This window comes from Eleutherodactylus coqui, chromosome 11, assembly GCF_035609145.1.
Source record: "Eleutherodactylus coqui strain aEleCoq1 chromosome 11, aEleCoq1.hap1, whole genome shotgun sequence".
Taxonomy (NCBI): domain Eukaryota; kingdom Metazoa; phylum Chordata; class Amphibia; order Anura; family Eleutherodactylidae; genus Eleutherodactylus; species Eleutherodactylus coqui.
Window position 1 is genome coordinate 25,656,767 of NC_089847.1, and position 23,164 is coordinate 25,679,930.

The 23,164-nt window shown below is 44.3% G+C and overlaps 1 protein-coding gene across 2 annotated transcripts in view; it reads left to right on the forward strand.

Moving 5' to 3' along the window:
- The window catches only part of PIEZO1 (piezo type mechanosensitive ion channel component 1 (Er blood group)), a 192,496-nt gene that overhangs the window by 44,546 nt on the left and 124,786 nt on the right, over nucleotides 1–23,164 (forward strand). For both annotated transcript variants that reach the window (XM_066583095.1, XM_066583096.1), the window contains exon 2: nucleotides 17,927–18,022. In XM_066583095.1, coding sequence (XP_066439192.1) covers nucleotides 17,927–18,022 — 96 coding nt within the window. The remainder of the gene's footprint in view (nucleotides 1–17,926; nucleotides 18,023–23,164) is intronic.

A 23,164-nucleotide genomic window follows, 5' to 3' on the forward strand; every position in this document is an offset into this window, starting at 1 on the left:
CTTCGTGTCCCCCCCACATCATGTATTATCAAGTGCAAAACTAAAATAAACTTTAATCTTCTCTTGTAATCAAATGAGGCTACAAGTTTAACCCTTTGCAATCCAATTTTGGATTCAGGGTTTCCTAGGGAGTTTTCTCTTTCTGCCATTATACAATGGCGCCATCTGCTGTCTACAGCCAGTACTGCGGTATGGGACATGCTGGAGAAGCCCTGACAACAGAGCCACCAGTAATATACAGTAAGAATACCCTGCCGCACGTCTTCCGACATTGGGGCTGTACAGCCTTCAATCAGAATGTCTTCAGACATCAGACAGTGGATTGGAAAGGGTTAAGGTACACAATAGTAATTATCTCCATATTTGTTAACTTCAGCGCCTCCTTGATGAACTGAACATCGCTGAATAAATGGAAATTATATCAACTAATGGCTTCCTGAGCATAGTACTAATCTCTATAGATCAGGTTACTGTCTTGTATATTTCTGTCTGACTGCTATAAGGGTGACTACCCACTAGCGTTTGCCATTTTTTGTGCGTGAAAAACGCAGCGATTTCGCAGTTGCGCATTTGCGTTTTTCCGGTGTTTTTCATTGCGTTTTTCTGGCTGTAATTTCGCAGCACATCACTGCTTGAAGCGTTGAGTTTTTGCAGCCCTCCATTGACAATCATGGGTGCATTAAGAGAAAAATAAGGAGACATATGCAACTGACAGTTCCTATGTGAAAAAAACCCACGAAACGGAAAAAACAACGCAGATGGACAAGAACACATTATATACCAATGGCTCTGCACAAAAAAAACGCAAAACGCAATTTGGCATCGCAGGAAAAAAAAAACGGTGACTACCAACTAGCGTTTTTTTCTGCTGCGAATTTGCTGCTATTTTTTCTTCCAATTGTCAATGGGACTTCCTAATGTTAAAACCGCGACGCAACGCAACTTTGTGTTTTTAACATTAGAAAGTCCCATTGACAATTGGAAGAAAAAATAGCAGCAAATTCGCAGCAGAAAAAAAACGCTAGTGGGTAGTCACCCTTAAAGGGATTGTCCAGTTGCAAATTATCGATAGGTCATCAATAGTATATCAGTGGGGGCTTCCCGCCCGGGACCCCGACCAATTGACTGTTTGCCATGTCTAGCTAATTTCTGCAGGAAGTAGAGAGCTGTATTCCCACTGCAGTGGCCAGGCTTGGTATTACAGGCATTCAAGTGACTGGGAACTTTTCCTGTAATACCAAGCCTGGCCACTGCATTGGGGATGGCGTTTTCTGCTTCCTGCAGAAATCAGCCTTGTATATGAGTACAGAGAACAGCTGATCAGCGGAGATCCGATCCCAGGCAATGGACTCTCGCTAATCTAATATTGATAGGCCATCAATAGTTTACTACTGGACAACCCCATTTAAAACCAAGTACTTCTTACATCTGCTTTATGTTCCCCATCTGGCATTGTGTATTCAGCCATACTGGTTTGCGAGGTTACCAAAAGTCTGTCAATGGGCACTTTTAACCAGTGACTGTTTAAAGGCAGTCTGTCAGCTCAAACATGGTGCCCAAACTGCAGGCGTCACGTTATAGAGCCGGAGGAGCTGAGCAGTTAGATATATAGATTAATGGGGAAAGATTCATTATAGCTTGTATTGTATTCCATTAGCCACTGCTATGACTTGTATCTCTGCTCATTCTGCGATGAACAGTCCAATGGGCGGAGCTATCAGTGATTGACAGCTATGTGTGAATGACTACATAGACAGGTAGCTGTCAGTCACAGATAGGACCCCCTTTAGTGAGCGCACCACCGCTGCAGCATTTCAGAATAAAACCTACACAGGCGCAATGTGCATACCTGTCCCGTGGTTTGGGCAGTATGCACCTGTCGACAGGTTCTCCCAAGATATGAACTTATCCACAGGATAGGGGATAAGTGTCTGATCGGTGAGAGTCTGACCACTCGAACCCCCACTAATCATGAGAGCAGGGGTCCCTTGTCTCCCTCTTTTGAATTGAAGTAATGCTGGAGCTTATGTGCTGCTGCTCCTTTCAGCTCTTTTGGGCTGTGGAAAGTTACTGAGCGCTGAACTCGGCTTGTTGGCTTATTAATTCATATCTTGGGTTAACCCATTTAAGCCTGTAATATACACTTTGTAGGAAAAAAAACATCCCCCAGAAGGAGCTGACATTTAGCATGCAGTTACATCTCAGGCAGATATGCAAATGATTTGGGTTGTGGTGTGATTTAGATGAATGGTCTTGCCATCTGAGGCCCTAAAATAGGTTCTCCCCTGGGCCTATAAAAGGCTCTTGGAGGCTCCTTGTGTGTAGTGACCTCTTCCGCTTGTGTAGAGCTTGTTGGCCGCCAGACGCCTCTACGATGCAGAGAAGAGATTTCACCCCGTTACCAGAGTCTGAGAGGGGCGCATTATTGGGATGTGAGAAGCTGGATGGTCGTATCCATGAATTGTCCCCCACCGGGCCATTCTGACCAGACTGTTAGGAGGTGTTGGGACCAGTGGATGTGTGAGGGCACACAAGGTGACTGGGCTCAGGACGCCCAACAGACCACCAGTAGAGAGGATTGCCTGATCGTCCAACAAGCACCAGCAGCTCCAACTGTTTTGTTGCCTGACATCCAGAGACAAGTGGCGCCATCGTTACACCCTGGTGTCTGTTGGAACTATTTCAAGGTGCTTGGCTAAAGGATGTTTGGTCTCACAGTGCCCATTACGTCTACGGCATTTGACACCCACCATTGGCTCTGTCTGCAGTGGTGTCATGAACAACAAAACTGGACGCTACGGTTGTGTTGGAACTGGGTTGTCTTTAATGATGAATCCAGGTTTAGTTTGGGCGCTGACGACAGCCGTGTTCGTGTCTGGAGACCTCGGGGTGAGCGCCTCAATTCTGCCTTTGCTGTGGTAGTGAATCGCATACGGCAGTCGGTACGAGGGACAATGACAGCTCAGCGATATGTTCAGGACATCCTGCAGCCACATTTTTTGTATCTTTCAGCATGATAATGCTTAGCTCCACACACAAAGTGGTCACAGGAATGTCCCCACAACATTGTCACACTTCTGTGGCCGCCCAGTCACCAGGTTTATCACCAATGGAACATGTATATGACCATCTGGGATGCCAACTTCCACAGCCCATGAGTTTGCACCATCTAGAAACTCAGTAACAGCAAATGTGGAGCAATATTGTTCAGGATACCATACGGAACCTGTTTGCCTCTATTGCCCGCCCATATCACATCTTGTATACAAGCCAGAGGTGGTACAACAGGGTACTAGAGCCTCCATGCCCACCGTATCACATCTTGTATCCAAGCTAGAGGCAGTACAACAGGGTACTAGAGCCTCCATGCCCGCCCATATCACATCTTGTAACCAAGCTAGAGGCGGTACAACAGGGTACTAGAGCCTCCATGCCCGCCCATATCACATCTTGTAACCAAGCTAGAGGCAGTACAACAAGGTACTAGAGCCTCCATGCCCGCCCATATCACATCTTGTAACCAAGCTAGAGGCGGTACAACAGGGTACTAGAGCCTCCATGCCCGCCCATATCACATCTTGTAACCAAGCTAGAGGCAGTACAACAAGGTACTAGAGCCTCCATGCCCGCCCGTATCACATCTTGTAACCAAGCTAGAGGCGGTACAACAGGGTACTAGAGCCTCCATGCCCACCTGTATCACATCTTGTATCCAAGCTAGATGTGGTACATCAGGATGCTAGAGCTTCCATGCCTGTCTGTATCACATCTTGTAACCAAGCTAGAGGCGATACAACAGGGTACTAGAGCCTCCATGCCTGCCCGTATCACATCTTGTATACAAGCTAGAGGCGGTGCAACAGGGTGCTAGAGCCTCCATGCCCACCCGTATCACATCTTATATCCAAGCTAGAGGTGGTACAACAGGGTACTAGAGCCTCCATGCCTGCCCGTATCACATCTTCTATACAAGCTAGAGGCAGTACAACAGGGTACTAGAGCCTCCATGCCTGCCCGTATCACATCTTGTATCCAAGCTAGAGGCAGTACAACAGGGTACTAGAGCCTCCATGCCTGCCCGTATCACATCTTCTATACAAGCTAGCGGCGGTGCAACAGGGTACTAGAGCCTCCCTTTAAGGGGTGAGTTCTCCACAATAAATGACCCTTTTGCTCTGATATTGTAATCACTTGCTTACGTTACAATCACACAGAGGAAGTTTCATTCCATTCCGACAACTTCTAGGGGAGTGATTTGCTTTTGACGATGAGCGCATATTGGGTCAAAAATTTATTGCGGTCCGCTTTTAAGTAGCGAAGTTTTGACAAAGCGACTTCAAAAAGTTTCTGCACCCCTGGTATAACACAGTAAAAATCCAGTTTTGCATCCCGGCTCATCAGGGGGTTGACTGACAGTGTGGTCACGCACATGATTGTATGTTGGAGGCTGTATCATTAGAGGAGTATACTGCTATAGTGCTGTAATACATTCTGCGTGGTGATCACAGGGTTCAGCTGCACTTTGCAATATGAGGATATGAAGGAGTTAAGATATACGTTTTGCCCAGGATTATACCTTCAGCGTGGTTTCTGCAAAAATGTTCTACTGCCTGATGTCATACAATAGATGTATCAGGGTCCAGGGTGGTGTTCGTTGGGTGGGGTCTAGTGCTAATGGCATGTTGCCCCCTGACAAATAGGAATTTTCCATCTTCCTGTCCAACACCAGGAAAAGATCCTATAGAACAGTGCCGCCTCTGTGGGGAGGGGGGCGAGTGTCACGCTGCGTTTCCGTGTTTTTAATGTGTTTTGTGAATTAGGGGTTAAATACTAAAGACACAGATTTACTTTCCTAGTTCAGATGTGAAACATAAAGGCGATGGGTAGGGATGATTCTTAGGTGCGGAGCGCGTGAGCTTGCACAAACTGGATGTGTTCGCTGTGGAGGACGACGCGGTCCCTTGGCGTTCTGCAGGACAGATCCTCAGTGTTCTGCATGTAGGATTCCTCTAACAGACCCCTTAGTGTTTGTTGCAAGGTACAGTGCAGAAGGCAGTACAGTAAACCCCTTTAATCGGACCGCTTTAAAAGGCTCTGATAAAGGAAACAATTGTCTGACCATTGGAAATTCTGGATTTTCAGGTCCGTATATGAAAGGCAATCTACTGTATAAGCAAAACAGTTTTGTGACCACCGGAGTAGCCTAGAACAGAATATACAGTAGAACCTCAACTAACGTCATGAATCCGTCTGGAAGCAATGGACTTTAGTAGAAATCAATGTTAGTTGAGGACATTATTTCCATAGGAATTAATGTAAATCCAATTAATTGGTTCTAGATGTTCTAAAAAAACACACCAAACCCCATTTAATAGAGAAAAAAGCTGGTCTTTAATACCAAAAACAATAACAATATTGAATGAATATAAAACGCAACTGTAAAGAATAAATTAACATTTAACAGGTTTTTGGACATTTAGCATACAGTGCATTGACATAGGACTGCAGGGTCATCATTATAGCAGTACGTATCACTGTGTTATCTGTAGTTTGACATAGGACTGCAGGGACATCATTATAGCAGTACGTATCACTGTGTTATCTGTGGTTTGACATAGGACTGCAGGGACATCAACCTAGGTTTGTTTATGGAGGGTAAGGAAGCTTTGCGTTACCCTGAACTCTCCTGCATTCAGAGTCATAAAGAATGAAGTCAACTACTTTGTGACTTTATTGTGGGAACCGGGATTGGACGGGTCAGTGAAGCTGAATCCTTTTATAATGAAAGTTTTGCAAGTCTCGGCTTTTCAAATTCCTCATCTCTGCGGTCAGTGAATGGGAATATCCTTGTTTTACACCCAGAGGCTGAAAACCCATAGACAAGCTGAGTCCCCTGAGAATGAAGACAACTCTCATACTGGCACTTTATTTCCGTTGTTCGACTCGATATGTTGCAGATCCAGCTGATCCCGCACATGCCAGCCACAAACAATCTCTGATGGACCCAATTGATTATAATGAGGTCCATTAAACTTCCAGCATCCCCCCTGGTAGTGTTGAGTAAATCAATCCCTGATAAAAGGTCACAGTTAACCCGAACGATGGTGTTGGTTCCTGTTCTCCTGTGACTTATTGGTTAGCACTGTTTCTTTGCAGTGCTGGGGTCCTAGGATCAAATCTGACAACATCTGCATGGAGTTTGTGTGTTCTTCCTGTGTTTCATAATAATTACCTTTTATTTAACTCCATGCAGATGTTGTTGTCCATAGTATTATTTATTTCCATATGTTAATACATAGTGGGGCTCCTTTTGGCCCTAATGACATCGGATACTCTCCGTGGTATACTTTCTACTAACATCTGATACAGTTCAGCTGGTATTTCCCTCCATCCATCCTGCAAACATCTGTCGAGTTCTCCCAAAGAAGACGAATCAGTCCATCTACAGGGCTGCAAGGATCATCATCATTGGATAGTTGAGCAATAGAAGAACATTTTATGGAGTGACGAATCACGCTATTCCATCTTCAAATCAGATGGACGTACCTGGGTGTGGAGGACGCCTGGGGAACGCCTTTTGCCTGAGTGTGTTGGGCCGACAGTTAAGTATGGTCTTGGTCTGTTTGTTGGAGGGTAAGAGAACCATGAACATATAGGTGGACCATTCTAGACCATAATGTGCTACCGACAATTTGACAATACTCTGGGAATGGTCAGCCATACTTCCAACAAGACAATGTACCTTGTCACAAATCCAATGCTGTTTTACGTTGGTTTAAGGAAATCGATGTACCACTATTGGACTGGTCTGAACCCTACTGAACATCTTTGGGATGAACTGGAACATCGGGTCAGAAAATATAAACAGTGTCCATCTTTTTTGAGAAAATGCACTAGATATTTGTAGGATGAATGGAGGGAAATACCAGTGTATCAGACATTAGTAGAACCTATTCCACAAAGTGTCCAATGTCATTAGGGCCAAAGTAGCTCCACTAAGTATTAACCTATGGAAATAAATACTACGTTTGATTCTTGCTCCGATGTCCAACTACTTTTGGTAGGATAGTATATGGCTGAGTGGAAATAGCCCCCCTTAGCAGTTATTCCCCACAGTGGCAGCTAAGCCTGCAGCCCTGGTAGTTATGTCCGTGTCTCCGCACATTTTACATTGTATTCTCCCAAAGAAAACAAACAAACTGGATAAGCCAAAAATAATTCTTTATGCTTAAATACACAGACACCCTGCATTCTAATAGCAGGCCTCCTGCAAACCTCCCCCCATCTTCCCTTCAGCCCACGCACACTGTGATTTCTACTGTCTATATCATTTCCTGGCAGGATGGTATGAAGAAATCATTTGGGATTTGTGTGTTATACTTTTTTTTGTGCATGTATTTATTTCTGTAGTCCTCCTATCTTTGTGTCTCTTCCCCCGTGGCCGCTGCATTGTGGGTTCTAGCAGCCGGACAATCTGTGAACCAAACAAACTTTTACCGGATTAAAGAGGCTGTCAGCTACTTTTGAGCCCTATAAGTTACGTTTATGGGCTCAAAGTAGCTGGCAGGCTGAGTCTGGGGATATAGGTTGTATGCTAACCTTCCCCACCGTCTACCCACCTTGGCAATGGTGGGGAAGAGAAGTATAAAATGTAAATCCCCGGACTCCGCATTTCAGCTACTATGAGCCCATGAGCTTAGCATATAGGGCACATAGTAGCTGACAGATTCCCTTCAACCCTTTCCAATCCAATTTGTATCCGGGTTTTCCTAGGGGGCTTACTCTTTTACTGCTGTTATACAACAACGCTATATGCTAGCTAAAGCCAGTACTACATGAGGTGACATGTTGGATAGGCTCTGACCGCAGAGAGGCTGGCAATATACAGTAAGAGAACCCTGACGGACGTCTTCCAACATAGGAGCCGTACAGCCTTAAATCATAATGTCTTCAGAGGTCAGACAGTGGATTGGAAAGGGTTAAAGGGGTTATCCGAACTTTGAAAATTCAAGGTCTAGCCGCAGCTCTGGCCATCGATGTCCGATCCGTGTGGGGCCGAATCCCGGCACCCTCGCTGATCAGCTGTTTGAAGGGGCTGCGATCTCTGTTTACATTTGATGTATGACCTTTTTTGTACTCGACGCTCTCGATCAGTATCAAATGTTGTTTTTTTATCGGTGTACTGTATCTAGAATAATAAATGCAGATACATTTGTCTTAAAATAGCTCAATGTCTTTTTTTTATGTCTACAACATCTATGTTTTTATTAGTGTTGAACAAACCAAAACACTTGAACCCTGTTTTGGGTTGAACTTTGCTAAATAAATCTTGTGTGGTACGTCCTGGCTGAACCAGCGAAAATTCCTCCTCTTCCTCCATGCTAAATGTGCCTTGCAGTATCGGGATCCTAGGTTCAAATCTGACCAAGGAAAACATCTGCATGGATGTGTGTGTGTGGTGGTGGTGGTGGTGGTGGGGGGGGGGGGGGGGTTTCTACAAATGGTCATACAAACTCCATGCAGATGTTGTCCTTGGTCAGATTTGAACCTAGGACGACAGTGCTGGAAAGCAACAGTGCTTACCACTGAGCTACCATGATTTTTTTTCCTCAGGATGGAATCTCCCCCTTCCTCCATCCTCTTCTTCTTCCGCTATCCTTTTCTTCTTCTTCCTCTTCCTTCCTTCTCCCAGTAGAACTAGTCATATATTCACTTAAAGCTCTACTCATTCTGGCCTTAGGAGTCCGGTGGGCGGTCCTTCTCCGCTAACTCTGCAGACTTTTGCAGGGAAGCTATGAGTCACGGAGTTGGACCGCCCCCTGGACTTGTAAGGCCTGAATATGCGGAGGTTTAAATGAATACATCAGAAATTCTACTAAATCTTTTCCCACAAATATAAATCCATCCACTCCCCCCCCCCCCCCCCCCTCCGCTACACCTTATAACATTCTGCCCGCAGAGGACTGTATTTGCAGCCCGACGGGTTCCCTTTAAGATCTTTGCTGTACAAGTTGACCATATTTATGCCAATCAATATATTTTATTCGGCATTGTATCCTGACATTTACACTTCACTTCCTGTTTATTTTTCCATGCGTGGTTCCAGTTTTTGACTTAGGAAATGAATAATTGATGAAGTCTTTTTTTTTTTCTATTAATTTCAGCTGTCCTATCAGTATAATATTTATTTTGATTTAGTTCCAGTGGCAATTTTGAATGCATTTTGTGCCAAAGATCAGCATGGGAATAGGTTTCATTTCAATGAAATCCAGAGTCTTAGAATTGGATTATGGAAACTGCTCCCTTTAATCTTGAACAAGGGAGGAAATCTACAGAAGCCTCCCGACAGACCAATATCTATATATGACATTCTATATTCTTTGCAACAAAGCGTCAGGACCGCTCTATTAGTGGGGTCTCATAGACTGCTCTGGCCCTATTTACAGCAGCCTTGGTGTTTGCATTGTTAAGGTCACAGAGCATGTGTGCAACACTCTGCCATAGTTGTCAATGAGTCTCGGCCAGTCTATTGTGTCCTAGAGGCCGCTGTACAGAACAGGGAGTGTTGCCCATTAAAGCGACCCTCTGGTCTTGTAACAACAAAGCTGGCCGCACCACTTCTCGAACTACCTGTTGAACATTCTGCATATTATGCATCGCTAGTCTACAACACTACATACCGATCTGACTGGCCAACACTGTTCACTTGAGCAGCACTAGCCAATCAAAGCATCGTGTAGTGTCTTAGACTAATGATGTGTACAAGTGCACAGTATGTATCCGGTAGTCAGAGAAGCGATGCGCGGCTATCTTTGTTTGTCCCGGATCGGAGGGTCGGTTTAACCCCTTAGTGACGGAGCTTTTTTGCTTTTTTTCCATTTTTGTTTTTTCCTACTCCCTTTTAAAAATCGTAGTTCCTTTATTTATCCATCGACGTCGCTGTATGAGGGCTTGTTGTTTTTTGCGGGATGAGTTGTATTTTTTAATGGCACTATTTATTGTACCATATAATGTACTGAAAAACTTTTAAAAAATTCTAAGCGGAGAGAAATGGAAAAAAAACCCCGACATTCCACCATCTTTCGGTGCGTCCTGTTTCTACGGTGCACAAACTGCAACAAAAACGACCTGATATTTTTATTCTATGGGTCAGTACGATTACTACGATACCAAACTTATATGGTATTTTTTTTGCTGTAGTACTTGCATCTTTTTTTTTTAGATATTTAATTTTTTTAAATTATTTTCCGCGGTCATATTGTGCGCGCAATAACTTTTTATTTTCGTCGACGTAGTTGAGCAAGGACTCATTTTTTTGCGGAATGTTCTGTAGTTTCCGATAGTATCAATTCGGAATACATACGACTTTTTGATCGCTTTTTTTATTGCGTTTTTTCTGGGAGACAGGGTAACTAAAAAAGGGTATTTCTGGCGTTCTTTATTTTTTTTTTTTCGGACGACGTTCAACGTGCAGGAAAAATAATGCGCTACTTTGATAGATCGGACTTTTACGGACGCAGCGATACCAAAAACATATTTTTATTTTTTTATTTAGATTTTTTAATAATAGATATGGCAAAAGGGGGTTGATTTAAACTTTTATAACTTTTTTTTTTTACCATTAAAAAAAACTTTATAGATTTTTTTTATTCTTTTAATATTTATTTAATTAATTTAACATGCGATGCTTTGATCGCTCCTGCAGTATGATGTAATGCTATAGCATTACGTCATACTGCTACTTCACAGGCAGCCTATGAAGCTACCCCACGGGCATGGGTTGATAGGCAGTCTGTTAAGGCATGCCATGCCCCCGGCTGCCATGACACCTGCACGGCTCCCTCGATCTTACTGCGGGGGGGGGGGGGGGGTGCGGGACCCCCAAACAGCGTTCGGGGCATTAAAGGGTTAATAGCCGCGATCAGCCGAACGTGGCTATTGCCCGCGGGTGTCAGCTGTAATAAGTAGCTGACACCCGCGCTGTATGGAGGGAGATAGCGGCGCCTGAGAAAGACCATAGACACTTTGGTCGAAACGTCGCTCTTTTTGTGGAATACGATTAAAGAATGTATTCTGTCATTTAACGACTGGTAAGGAGATTCATTCCTACGTGCTGCCTCTCATCTTGATAATACTTATATTTTCTACGGGTGTCTGGAGTCCGACATCCAGTTTGGCGTGCACTGGACTGTTTTATTACTCCCGCAGCAATCGCTGGTTTGTTTATGCTGCAGATCCACTTCTGTATTTACTGATCTCCCTCCATACACGTCCTGCGACAGCAGGACGTAGAAAGACGATAGCGCCGTCACTAAGGGGTTAAGCCTATCAACAGTTTGAGTGAAACATGCAAGATATTGGGCCTGTTTATTATTACTATCTAAAAAGTTACACAATGCAAACTTAAAGGGAACCTGCCTACTACTGCAACATGCAGTCCAAACTGCAGGCATCAAGTTATAGGAGTTGAGCAGATTGATATATAATTTTATGGGGAAAGATTCAGTAGAACTTAAATTTTATTCATTTATATCTCTGCTCATTCTGAGCTTAGGGGTCCAATGGGTGGAGCTAAGCTCTAAATAAACAGGGGAGGTGGGAGGAAGGGACTTACATAGTAACATAGTTTGTAAGGCCGAATGAAGACAATGTCCATCTAGTCCAGCCTGTCTAGCCTCCTGTTTTGTTGATCCAGAGGAAGGCAAAGAACCCCAAAAGCAGAAGCCAATTAGCCCTTTTGGGGAAAAAATTCCTTCCCGACTCCCTAATGGCAATCAGACTGTTCCCTGGATCAACCCCTAATAGTTCCTACCTGCCTGTATACCCGGATTAACAAATAACCTTAGATTTATAGCCTATAATATCCTTCCTCTTCAGAAAGACATCAAGTCCCCTTTTAAACTCCTCTACGGATTTTGCCATCACCACGTCCTCAGGCAGAGAGTTCCACAGTCTAACTGCTCTAACACTAAAGAACCCCTTTCTGTGTTGGTGATGAAACCTGCTTTCCTCTAAACGTAGCGGATGCCCTCTTGTTACCGTTGCAGTCTTGGGTGTAAACAGATCATGGCAGAGATCCTTGTATCGTCCCCTCATGTATTTATACATGGTTATTTGGTCGCCTCTTAACCTTCTTTTTTCTAGAGTAAATAATCCCAATTTTTCTAGCCTCTCTGGGTATTCCAGTCCCTTCATTCCATGTATTAGTTTAGTTGCTCTTCTTTGAACCCCCTCCAATACCGTAACATCTTTCCTGAGCACCGGTGACCAGAACTGTACGCAGTATTCCGTGTGAGGCCTGACAAGTGCCTTATAAGGGACTTGTTATTTGTATAGTGCCAACGTATTCCGCAGTGCTTTCAGGTAATTTATTTATTACATGCCACTCCCCCAGCAAGCTGGGTATTCATTTTACATGCATGCGACATCCCGACACAAAAACCTCGTAGCGACTGTTTCCCCTAAAATAAGCCCTAGCTGCATTTTAAACAAGAACAATACATTACCTAACAGGCGCTGTCCGTCGACAACACTTCTCCTCCGAAGCTCTGCTGCACTTGTTTGTAGTCTTCAGCCGCTGCTTCCTGGATAGTGGGTTCATGAATCCCGCCTCCAGGAAACACTGGTCTGATTGGCTGAGCCACAGCGCTTGAGAACCAATCAATGCAGCGCTCAATGAACCAATCACAGCCGTTCAATGTGTGTCGCCCGTGTGAAAGAGGCCTCGCTCTGAGACCACGAAACGAGTTGTCATGTTAATTCTTTTTAGTTTTTCCTTTTTCCTCCCACAAAATATGTTTCAAAATCCACACGTGAAAAAAAACTATGAAGCGGATTTTCATAGCTTTCAATACAATGCTAAAATGATGCGGATTTCTTTGCCACAGATTTGGGCGTGAACTCTACGCAGCAACATTCTGCCATATGAACAAGACCTACACCTGTGCACAAGATTAAAGTCGCTGATTTGGGCACCATTAGAGGGTTCAGCTGACCATCTTATTCATGTGGGAGCCTCCCAACACTCTTCTGGCAGAAATAAGGAATAGGCATGTTGGGTCTGGCAGCGCCATATCCCCCTGACCCCATTGAAATAAATATCCATCTTTATGATGGAGTTGGGACAAATAGCTGTCAAACAAGAATGTGCATGACCAACTCAAACCCAAGTAGTATTTGTTCATATAAGGCAGTTATCGGCTTTATTTATTGTCATCCCTGCTTTGAGCCCGAAGTTGTCCTAAATTAGCATTCACATGTGGTCAGCACTATCTCATAGCAATCTTCAGAATTCTTACTTTTTAGGAGTCTAAAGCTGAATGAGGACTTTAATTAGGTGCACAGCTGCCTCGTCTAAAATTATCTGTAAGAAAAACAATATCTCGTAAACAGCCGGGCTGCCAGCGTCACCGGTTCCCAAAAAGTTCTGTTTTGTTTTCCTCAATATGTGTCTGTTTTGTGGTTGCAGACATCCTCGGAGTTGATAACCCAGTCCCACATCACCATCCTTCCTCTGTGTTTGATGCCTTTCTTGGTAGTTTTCAGAACATTAATGTTTGTCTTTACTAAACAAGGGATGATAAAAAGGAGAGATCTGTAACTAGGCATTTTTTTTCACCTGGGGCAAAGATTCCCTGTGGTCTCCCCCCCCCCCCCCCCCCCCCCATCTACACACAGACGCACACCTAGGACTTGACTAAATGTCTCTCCCTATAGACTGTAATGTAGCATACATACTGCTGTGCCACACACATTCATAGTACTACACACATGTATAGTTTTGTTGTATGGTACACACATTCATTGCTCATACAGTACATACAAGCATACAGTACAGATACGTATAATTAAATGTATTAAACATGCTTGCCTCTCCTGCAGAGTTGTTACATCCCAGCAGTGGTGATCAGAGGACAGAGTCTCTCTGCATACCCTCCCTTCCCTCCTATGGGTGTCCTGAGAGAGCTACTGCCTGGATCAAGTTACAACAGCTTGTAACTTAGGCCCCCTGTCCACGGGCGTTGCGGGAGACGCTGCCCGGGAGCAGGAGCCGGCAGGTGGATCTCCTCGCTCAGCCCGCTCTGACGAATAGGCTGACCATGGAGAATCGCGGCAAATCGCAGCAGGGGGGAAGCATTCTCCAAGCAACGCTATAGAGACCTTTCACTGCGTTCCCCGCGGCCGGATTATCGCCGCGGGGAATGCAATTTAAACTCGCCCGTGGACAGGGGGCCTTAAGGACTCCTGCACACGGGCGACAAAGTCGCACAATTTTGTCGCGTTGCTGCAATGCTACAAATCACATGTATGTGAAGCCCATCCTTTCTTATGGGTTCCTTCACAAATGCGATGTTTTGTAGCATGCAACAACCCAACACATAAACCTTGCGGGTCCGGCAATATGCCCGCGATACGCAAAGTTTTGTAGCCCATGCTTCTCTATGGAGCCTTCCTCTCTGTTACATCGCATCGCAAGAAAACGCGATTTTCATGCGGTGCAATGCAACTTTGACAGTAGGAAATTCCACTGTCAAAGCTTAACCTAAGCCCTAGCTGCAGAAAAACAAATTTAAAAAGACACATCCATCTCCTTCAAAGTGCCCTCCGACGTCGCAGCAGCTTCTCCCCGGGTCCCGGAACTGCTTCTCTTCTTTATCTTCTGGCCGGGGATTGAAAAATCCCCGGCTCCTAGAAGGGCTGGCTGTGATTGGCTGACTCTTAGCCAATCACAGCCAGTGCTCGATGAGTGGCTGTGATTGGATAAGAAAAATCCGAAAATCCTAGCAGTATTGCTGCGAGAAGACACAGTAATATTGCATGGACCAGCGATGCGATATCGCTGCGATTTTCTCGCGGCAATGTCTTGTCGCCCCTGGGTACTCCTTTATTTATCAGTCAATGTATTTTTGAATTTAAAGACTTTTTGTAATTTTCTTTTTTTGAATTGGTGAAGGATATCAGGAGGGCAGACAGCAGAGCACAGAAATCTTCTATTACAGAGTAATAATCAAAGAAGGGTGTCAGCAGCACTCAGGTAAATGCCAACAAACAATTGGCTGGAGCTTCAAAGTTTGCAGCCCGAACCAGCAGACGGATCCAAAGTCTGCAAAGTAGCAATCCAGAAGACAAAGGGTGTCCCGCTACAGTAAGGGGTACGAAAATAGCTTTATTCCTCCATATACAGATACAAAATCGGCAACATTTCAGCTCGTTTCAGCCTGGAGGCTTGAGAAAAGCTCCTGCATATGAGCTGAAACTTTGCCGTTTTTGTATCTGTATATGGAGGAATAAAGCTATCTTTGTACCCCTTACTGCTGCGGGACACCCTTTGTCTTCTATTACACAGGGCTGTAATTCACTATGGTTGAGTTTCCTGCTCTAATCTGTAGTGAGGAGGAATTCGACCAGCAGCTACTCAGAGAGAGAATGAGAAAGAGATAGCTGTGTAGTATTGAGTGGGCGTGATAATGCTACACAGCCTCTGAAAGAGAAGAGAGGTAGCTGAGCTTGTGCTCCTTCATGAGACAGACCAGCTGATCAGTGCTAGGAACCCTTGAATATAGGAGAGCCTACAAACCAAGTATGAGGTTTTCTAAGTGCATGAAAAGGAAAACACAATGCAAATAAACAGATAAGTGCATCATTTTTACAGGGCTGTAATTCACTATGGTTGAGTTTCCTGCTCTAATCTGTAGTGAGGAGGAATTCGACCAGCAGCTACTCAGAGAGAGAATGAGAAAGAGATAGCTGTGTAGTATTGAGTGGGCGTGATAATGCTACACAGCCTCTGAAAGAGAAGAGAGGTAGCTGAGCTTGTGCTCCTTCATGAGACAGACCAGCTGATCAGTGCTAGGAACCCTTGAATATAGGAGAGCCTACAAACCAAGTATGAGGTTTTCTAAGTGCATGAAAAGGAAAACACAATGCAAATAAACAGATAAGTGCATCATTTTTTGCAGTGACTTAGTAAAATGTATGTATTGTATTTTCATGCACAAAGGCTTCCATAGCATTTAAAGGTGCACAAGCAGAAGAGGAAAGGGAAAGGCAGGGTCTCCGAAAACATGTTTATCCTTCACTACTAACTACACCTCTACCTGACTGTGTCCAGGAAAGGTCTGAATGCTTTCCTGAGATTAGAAAAAAAAAGGGGCTATATGTACCCACAGGCTATGTCTTGTATTGCACTTTAGGCCCTTTAACATGGCTGAAAAATCCCGTGGCCAGCTGTAGTCTTAACAGTGTGAGAGAAAAAGATTTCCTGCGCTACTAATGTGCCTGACGTTTGGATATGGTAAAATAACTTACTTCACAGGGGGGACATGAATACCCCCATATCCCCCAGTCCAGGTTAGCTGATATATGATTGCTTGCAGGATCTAGGAGTCTTTTCCTGTCATTTATTCCAGTACAAGCATACAGTTAGGGGTTAGAAGCACTACAATGTACAATATGACATACGTAAAAGAAAATTGTTTCTTATAAGGTAAAAAGGTAGCTAGACAACGCGTTTCGGGGCTATATTAGTCCCTTTCTCAAGCCTAATGGAACGTTCATCCAAACTTACTAATATAGGAGTAGAGGCATCGGGTATAGCCGGGGCGGGCAATTATGAACGCTCTATTAGGCTTGAGAAAGGGACTAATGTAGCCCTGAACCGCCTTGCCAAGCTACTTTTTATGCTGGAATCCCCATATTCTCCCAACAGATACCACAGCAACTACAGGAGGTTCCTTCACAGTACATACAAATATACTGGAATTGTAGGTCCTGGCCAGAAGACGCCATAGTAAAAGATGATCTTTCTTTTTTCATCCAAATGTAGCATAATCCATACAACGAACAAAATATATGATGTGGATAACATGTTATGTGTATGAGTGCGATTAATTTTCAAATATGTGCTGAAGTGTAACTTCAAAAAAGCCCCATAATGCTTGGCGTTACTAAGCACAAATAATAACTAGTATTTTATATTGTTGTAGAAGTATTGAATTCTATTTTATGCCGTCGTGTCGTGTGCTTAATATTTGTGCCATGTGTATAGCAAGAAGTATATGTGCCGAAGACAGGCATTGTAATGAAGTTTTACTAAAGGGGTCTCGGACGCTAAGCATGCAGCTTTGTCATAATTAACTTTTGTAATATTTTACTAAAAGAGAAGTATCACTCACTGCAGATTTATGATTGTTAACCTTGTGGGGGTTGCCACACGATATTACCTCTTGCATTGGAACAATAAAATAAAAGGACTACTAAAAAATGTTGTTTGTGTTGTTTCAATGTTGACTTCTTCAGTGCACCGCCTATAATTTGGATTCACTGACTGATGAGGCTTCGATACCCCTTGAGCATCACTTAAATCAGCTGATCTGTAGCTAATTTAAATGTAACGATTGTTGCACAAAATTCATTGAAATGAACACATATACACAATAATCGTTACGTCTAAACGCGAAGCCATCGTGCACTATTCGTTTTACTTTTCATTTGTCGCTCACTTTCAGCTTGCATGAAAATCATTGCTAGTTTGCTCACTTCTCGTTACGTCACATAGAATGTGAAGCACTGAGCAAGAAGATAGCGATTCTCAGCAGTGATCTGCCTGTCTACACATTCTGCACAAGCGAGAACAACTAGCGGTGACGTCACCCGCCCGTGCGCTCGTTTACACGAGAGTCGATCCATGTAAATGGGGCATTACTCTATCATTGCAGTCCGTGCTTCCACTTATTCTCTACTCTTCACCAGTGCTCAGTAACCTGTGGCTTCCGCAAAACCACTGTACCGCTCTCAGCACTCCTCGATAGGCCCAGGATGTCAGGGCATGATGGGAGTTGTAGTTTTGCAGTGCTGGTTGAACATGTTTGGCTTGCATATTGTTGCATACAGAGAAATTAACTGTCTTTTATCTTTTTTTCCACAGCCTGCCTATTTCGTTACAACTTATTGTCCCTGATCTACTTGTTATTCCTGCTACTGCTACCATGGTTCTGTGGTCCAACTGCATACAGCATGAGAGGTAACACAACGCCTTATACATATATATCATTAGTATTGTCTCCTTTTTTCCCAGCCTCGTTCTCTGTACAATGTAAACGTATAGAATTTTCCAATATACTGTTTCATTTTTACATGTTTATAAGATCTACATGGATTCCTGCAACTTCATTGTTTCCTTCCAGAGGATGAGAATGTGTTGTGGTGATGTGATGATCACAGGGGTGGCCGGCTCATTACAAGACAGACCTCTGATACTGTAATGTACCGTATCGGCGCTGCTCCTGTGTGTCCATCACTTGGGAAGTCAGCCGGGAGTTTTCTACGGCTGTAACAACGCTGCTCTATAGATAAGGTGTTAGGAACCCATTGTTACATTTGATTCCTTTAGACCGGGGGTGTCAAATTCATTTTTACCGAGGGTCACATCAACATCATGGTTTACTTCAAAGGGCCGTTTACATGGGCGTATTCGCACTCCGTATTACGTGCATATTTTTTTACACACGTAGTAATTACAGCTTAATCCCCATTGATTTGCATCGGGGCATTCAGACATGTGTTTCACAGCATGTTTTATTTTCACAATTGCATAAATACACATGATACATACATATGTAGGGCGGCTTCACAGGAGCATAATTTGCTGCATGCCGCCCACATCAGACAGTCCCATGGCACCTGGCAAGTTCGCAAGCTGCCAATCGCCATGCAGTATCTGCGCGCATAGATAGAATATGCTCCGATCTTTATTGCACGTGTATTTCGCGCAATATATGTGAGCAGCAACATGGGAGCCTACGGCAGATTGGTAAAGCATATAGCGCATGAAAACCCGCGTGCGTAATACACTGTCACCACACGTTCATGTGAAGGAGCACTAAGGCAAGAGAAATCTATGAGACCGTCTTGATTTATTTTTTTTGTGCACGAGAAAAATGTATTGAGATGAAATCTTGTAGATATGATACCTTTTAATGACTATCAAAAAGACATGATGATACAGCAAGCTTTCGAACCTCCATAGGGTTCTTCCTCAGGTTTAATGGAATGTAGATATCTCATATTCTTCAATGATGCATGAAGCCACCTGAGATGTTGCTGCCTCTTTTGGGTGTCAAAGATGGTTATAAACTTGTACTTCCAAATTCTTCTAAGATGTTGAGATTTGAAGTTGCCTTTTAATATTGTGACCTTCATATGTTCAATGTTGTGTCCGTGACTAGAAAAGTAGTCGGCCACAGGTAATTCTGTCTTTCTTTCTTTAACCCCTTGAGTGGCGGGTTTCCTACCACCCTGTCGTGCCCACCAGGGCAGGTTTTTTAAAATGGTCTAATCATTGAATTTCAACTAATTTTTCAGTTGCGTCTCAAGAGCCATAACTTTTTCATTTTTCCATTGACACAGCCATATAAGGGCTTGTTTTTTGCGGGACAAGTTGTGATTTTTTTAAACAGGGGGGAGGAAAAAAAGAAATGGGGGAAAAAAGAAAAAAAGGGGCCATGTCATTAAGGGGTTAAATAATGTATGAACTGCCTTCTCTGGGTCATTACGTCGCATGGATACCACATGTGTGATTATATTTTTGATTTTTTTACAAAGTAAAGGGAGACAAGTGTTTTTATTATTTTTTTTATAATTTTTTAACTTTTTTTTTTTCTTTTGTCCCTTTTAGGGGACTTCCACAGGGACCCATCAGGACCCCTGATCACATTCCGGGGGTCCGATGGTGACAGCCCTTTACATGCTGCAGTGACAGCCCTTTACATGCTGCAGTCACATAGACTGCAGCATGTAAAGGGTTAACACAGCAGAGATCGGAGGTTTTCTCTGATCTCTGCTGTAAGAGCTAGTACCTAGCTGTCCCCTGACAGCCAAGCACCAGCTATCCCTGCCACAGAGACCATCGGCTTGCTTCTGACAAGCCGATGGTCTCTATGGCAACCTGTAAACAAACCAGTGCAGGAGATTGCCGGCATGTCGGCAATATCTTCTGCTGGTTTTTCAAAGCCCTTGCTTTGTTCTCTGTGGGTCTGTGCAGGCAGAGCACAATGTCACAGCTTGTGGCATTGTGCTCTGCAGCTCCCATAGTGATACATAGCCCGGAAATCTTCCGAGCTATGTCGCTATGAGCAGTGGAGCTCGGCCTGGAAAATTTCCGGGCGTGCCACTCAAGGGGTTGATTGTGTGGCGGTGAGACCTCATTCTCGCTTTAAGGTTTTGTCCTGTTTCTCCAACATAAAGGCCCGCCCACAGGACATCTACTGTACCTGATCAGGCACACAACAGCGGGCATGGAACATGTGAATGTCCCCGGGATCTTATAGTCCCGTAGTTTGTTGGATTTTTATCTTGTCTGTGGTTGCGTGTAACACAGAAGCGGAGGGTCCGGGAATATGCTTATCAGACGGTCATCCTTGTGTAGGGTATGGTGGAGTTTCTTTGCGGTTTTCCTTAGTATCTCTAGCTGCGGATTGTAGTTCACTACAAGAGGTACACGATTGTTTCCTTCCTTCTCAGTGTATTGGTGTAGTTGATTCCTGGGTATCCTGGTGGGTCTGGTGATTTGGTCATCAACTGAGGTGGGATGGTAGCCCTGATTTATAAATGTTCTTTTAAGATAGTATAAACCTTCATCCCTGCTGGGCTAGTGCAGATCTAGTTGGATCTGATGGCCTGGCTGTAAGCAATGGACTTTTTGATGTGCTTAGGATGGGAATGGTCCCATCTGAGGAATGTGGGCTGATTTAAATAGGTTTTCGGTATAGGGGTGCCTGTATTAAGTTGTTTTTTATTATTTTAATCGTGGTGTTCAAAAAGTTGATTTCTGTATACGAGTAGCTTAAAGGGGTTGTCCCGCGCCGAAACGGGTTTTTTTTTTTTTTTTAAACCCCCCCCCCGTTCGGCGCGAGACAACCCCGATGCAGGGGTTAAAAAAACAAACCGCTCAGCGCTTACCTGAATCCCGGCGGTCCGGCGTCTTCATACTTACCTGCTGAGGATGGCCGCCGGGGTCTGCTCCCTCTGTGGACCGCAGCTCTTCTGTGCGGTCCATTGCCGATTCCAGCCTCCTGATTGGCTGGAATCGGCACGTGACGGGGCGGAGCTACACGGAGCCGGCATTCTGCACGAGCGGCTCCATTGAAGAGAGCAGAAGACCCGGACTGCGCAAGCGCGGCTAATTTGGCCATCGGAGGGCGAAAATTAGTCGGCTCCATGGGAACGAGGACGCCAGCAACGGAGCAGGTAAGTATAAAACTTTTTATAACTTCTGTATGGCTCATAATTAATGCACAATGTACATTACAAAGTGCATTAATATGGCCATACAGAAGTGTATAACCCCACTTGCTGCCGCGGGACAACCCCTTTAATGTCAGGTTTATAGTGGGTGAAAAGCATTGAATCTCCCATGGAATTTTATTAGCTCTTATTCTGAGTTGGTCCGGATGATTATGATGTCATCAATGTAGCGGATGTCTGCCAATGGTTTGCTCGGGCAGGAGGCCAGGAAATCACTGTCTAGTTTTGCCATGAAAAGGTTGGCATATTGCGATGCCATTTTACTGCCGTGTGTGTGTGGATGAATCTTGTGAGTTGTAACACAGATTCAGAGGCAAACCCATTGGCCTTGGGGTGTGCCTGGCAGGCGGTCAGTCCATCTTCGTGTGGGATGTTGAAATATAAGGATTCCACATCCATGGCGGTCAGCATGGCGCCCTTGGGGAGGAGACCTTTGGTTGACAGTATGTTCAGTAGGTCCGTGGTGTCCTGCAAGTAGCTGGTTGTATTTCTCACCAGTGGTTTGAGGACACTTCTACAAATCCTGAGATCCTTTCAGTGAGGGTTCCTACACCTGAGATAATTGGCCTCCCTGGGTTGCCAGCTTTATGTAGTTTAGGAAGCATGTAGAATATTGTAATCCTGAGGTTCTCCGGTATCGGGTCCAAAATTTTGGTGGAGCCCCCAGACAGGCTTCCGATGACCCTTCTCATTTCCCTCATATATTTTTGAGCCTGGTCTTGATCCAGTTTGGTGTAGTATCTGGTGTCCGTCAGCTGTCTATCTGCCTCTTTTATGAGGACTGTAGCACCACCTTTATCTGCAGGCTTAATGGTGATCTCCTTGTTGTTTTTGAGGGTGTAGATGGCTCTTGATATTGATATTAAATGCTTCCATTTTCTGCTTATCCAGTTCATCTAATCACTTGCCAAATCTTCAGTACATAGCAGTGTACTCCTGCATGGTGGCTCCCAGAATTTGCAAGTATTACAGTCATGACCCTGATATTTGTTTCTCTTAGGGCTAATGCCCACAGACGAATTTCTGCCGCATTCCCTGCAGTGGAATAACGCAGCTATTAGGTTCTGTTGAACCTAATGGCTTTTCTGCCTGTCAGTGCCCACATGCGTGATTCTGCTGCAGATTTCCGCTGCGGGAAAAAAATCGTGGCATGTTCTATTTCGCAGCAGCGGAGGTCTCCATTAATTTAGTATTCTTGGATACTGCGGAAAAACGCGCGTTTTTCTGCGGTCACCAGTGGGGACTTTTTGTTTTCCACAGCGGTACTCCCGCGGCGTAAATCCGCGGGCGTATCTCGCTCCGTCCGTGGGCATGAGCCCTTAGACTGGATTTGTCTCATGTATTACACTCATTCACACTATATTGAGACTGATTGTTTTTTTTAATTCATTGCTACTATAATGTATTTCACTGTATATCAATAAAGGTTACTTTTTAAGGAAACCCAATTGTGAGTTTCAGTTTATGACAAAGGCTGTTTTGGGATTGGTTACAATTTAACCCTAGTGGGCCCTTGAGCCCCCCAAATTTTTGTTCGTATCCAGTATAGTAGACGGCACCACATGTGTAAAGGAGTCTATATTTGTCCAAAGTGGGATTGCACCCAGGAAGGGGGTGTCCAATGAGATTTCTTCTTGGCCCCTAAGTTCTTCTGTGTTTGGCTGCTCAAAAGCCCTGTGACCTCTTTGTCATGGAAGAACTCTTTCAGTCTTAGTCTCCTGAAATATTCCTCTATGTCACTGCAGAGTTCTGTTTTATCAAGCGGTTTAATAGGACAGAATGGAAGTCCCCCCCGGAGAAGACACTCAGCTCCACATTAGGGGGTTGTGAAAGGACAGATTGACAACACAGCTGATTCTAC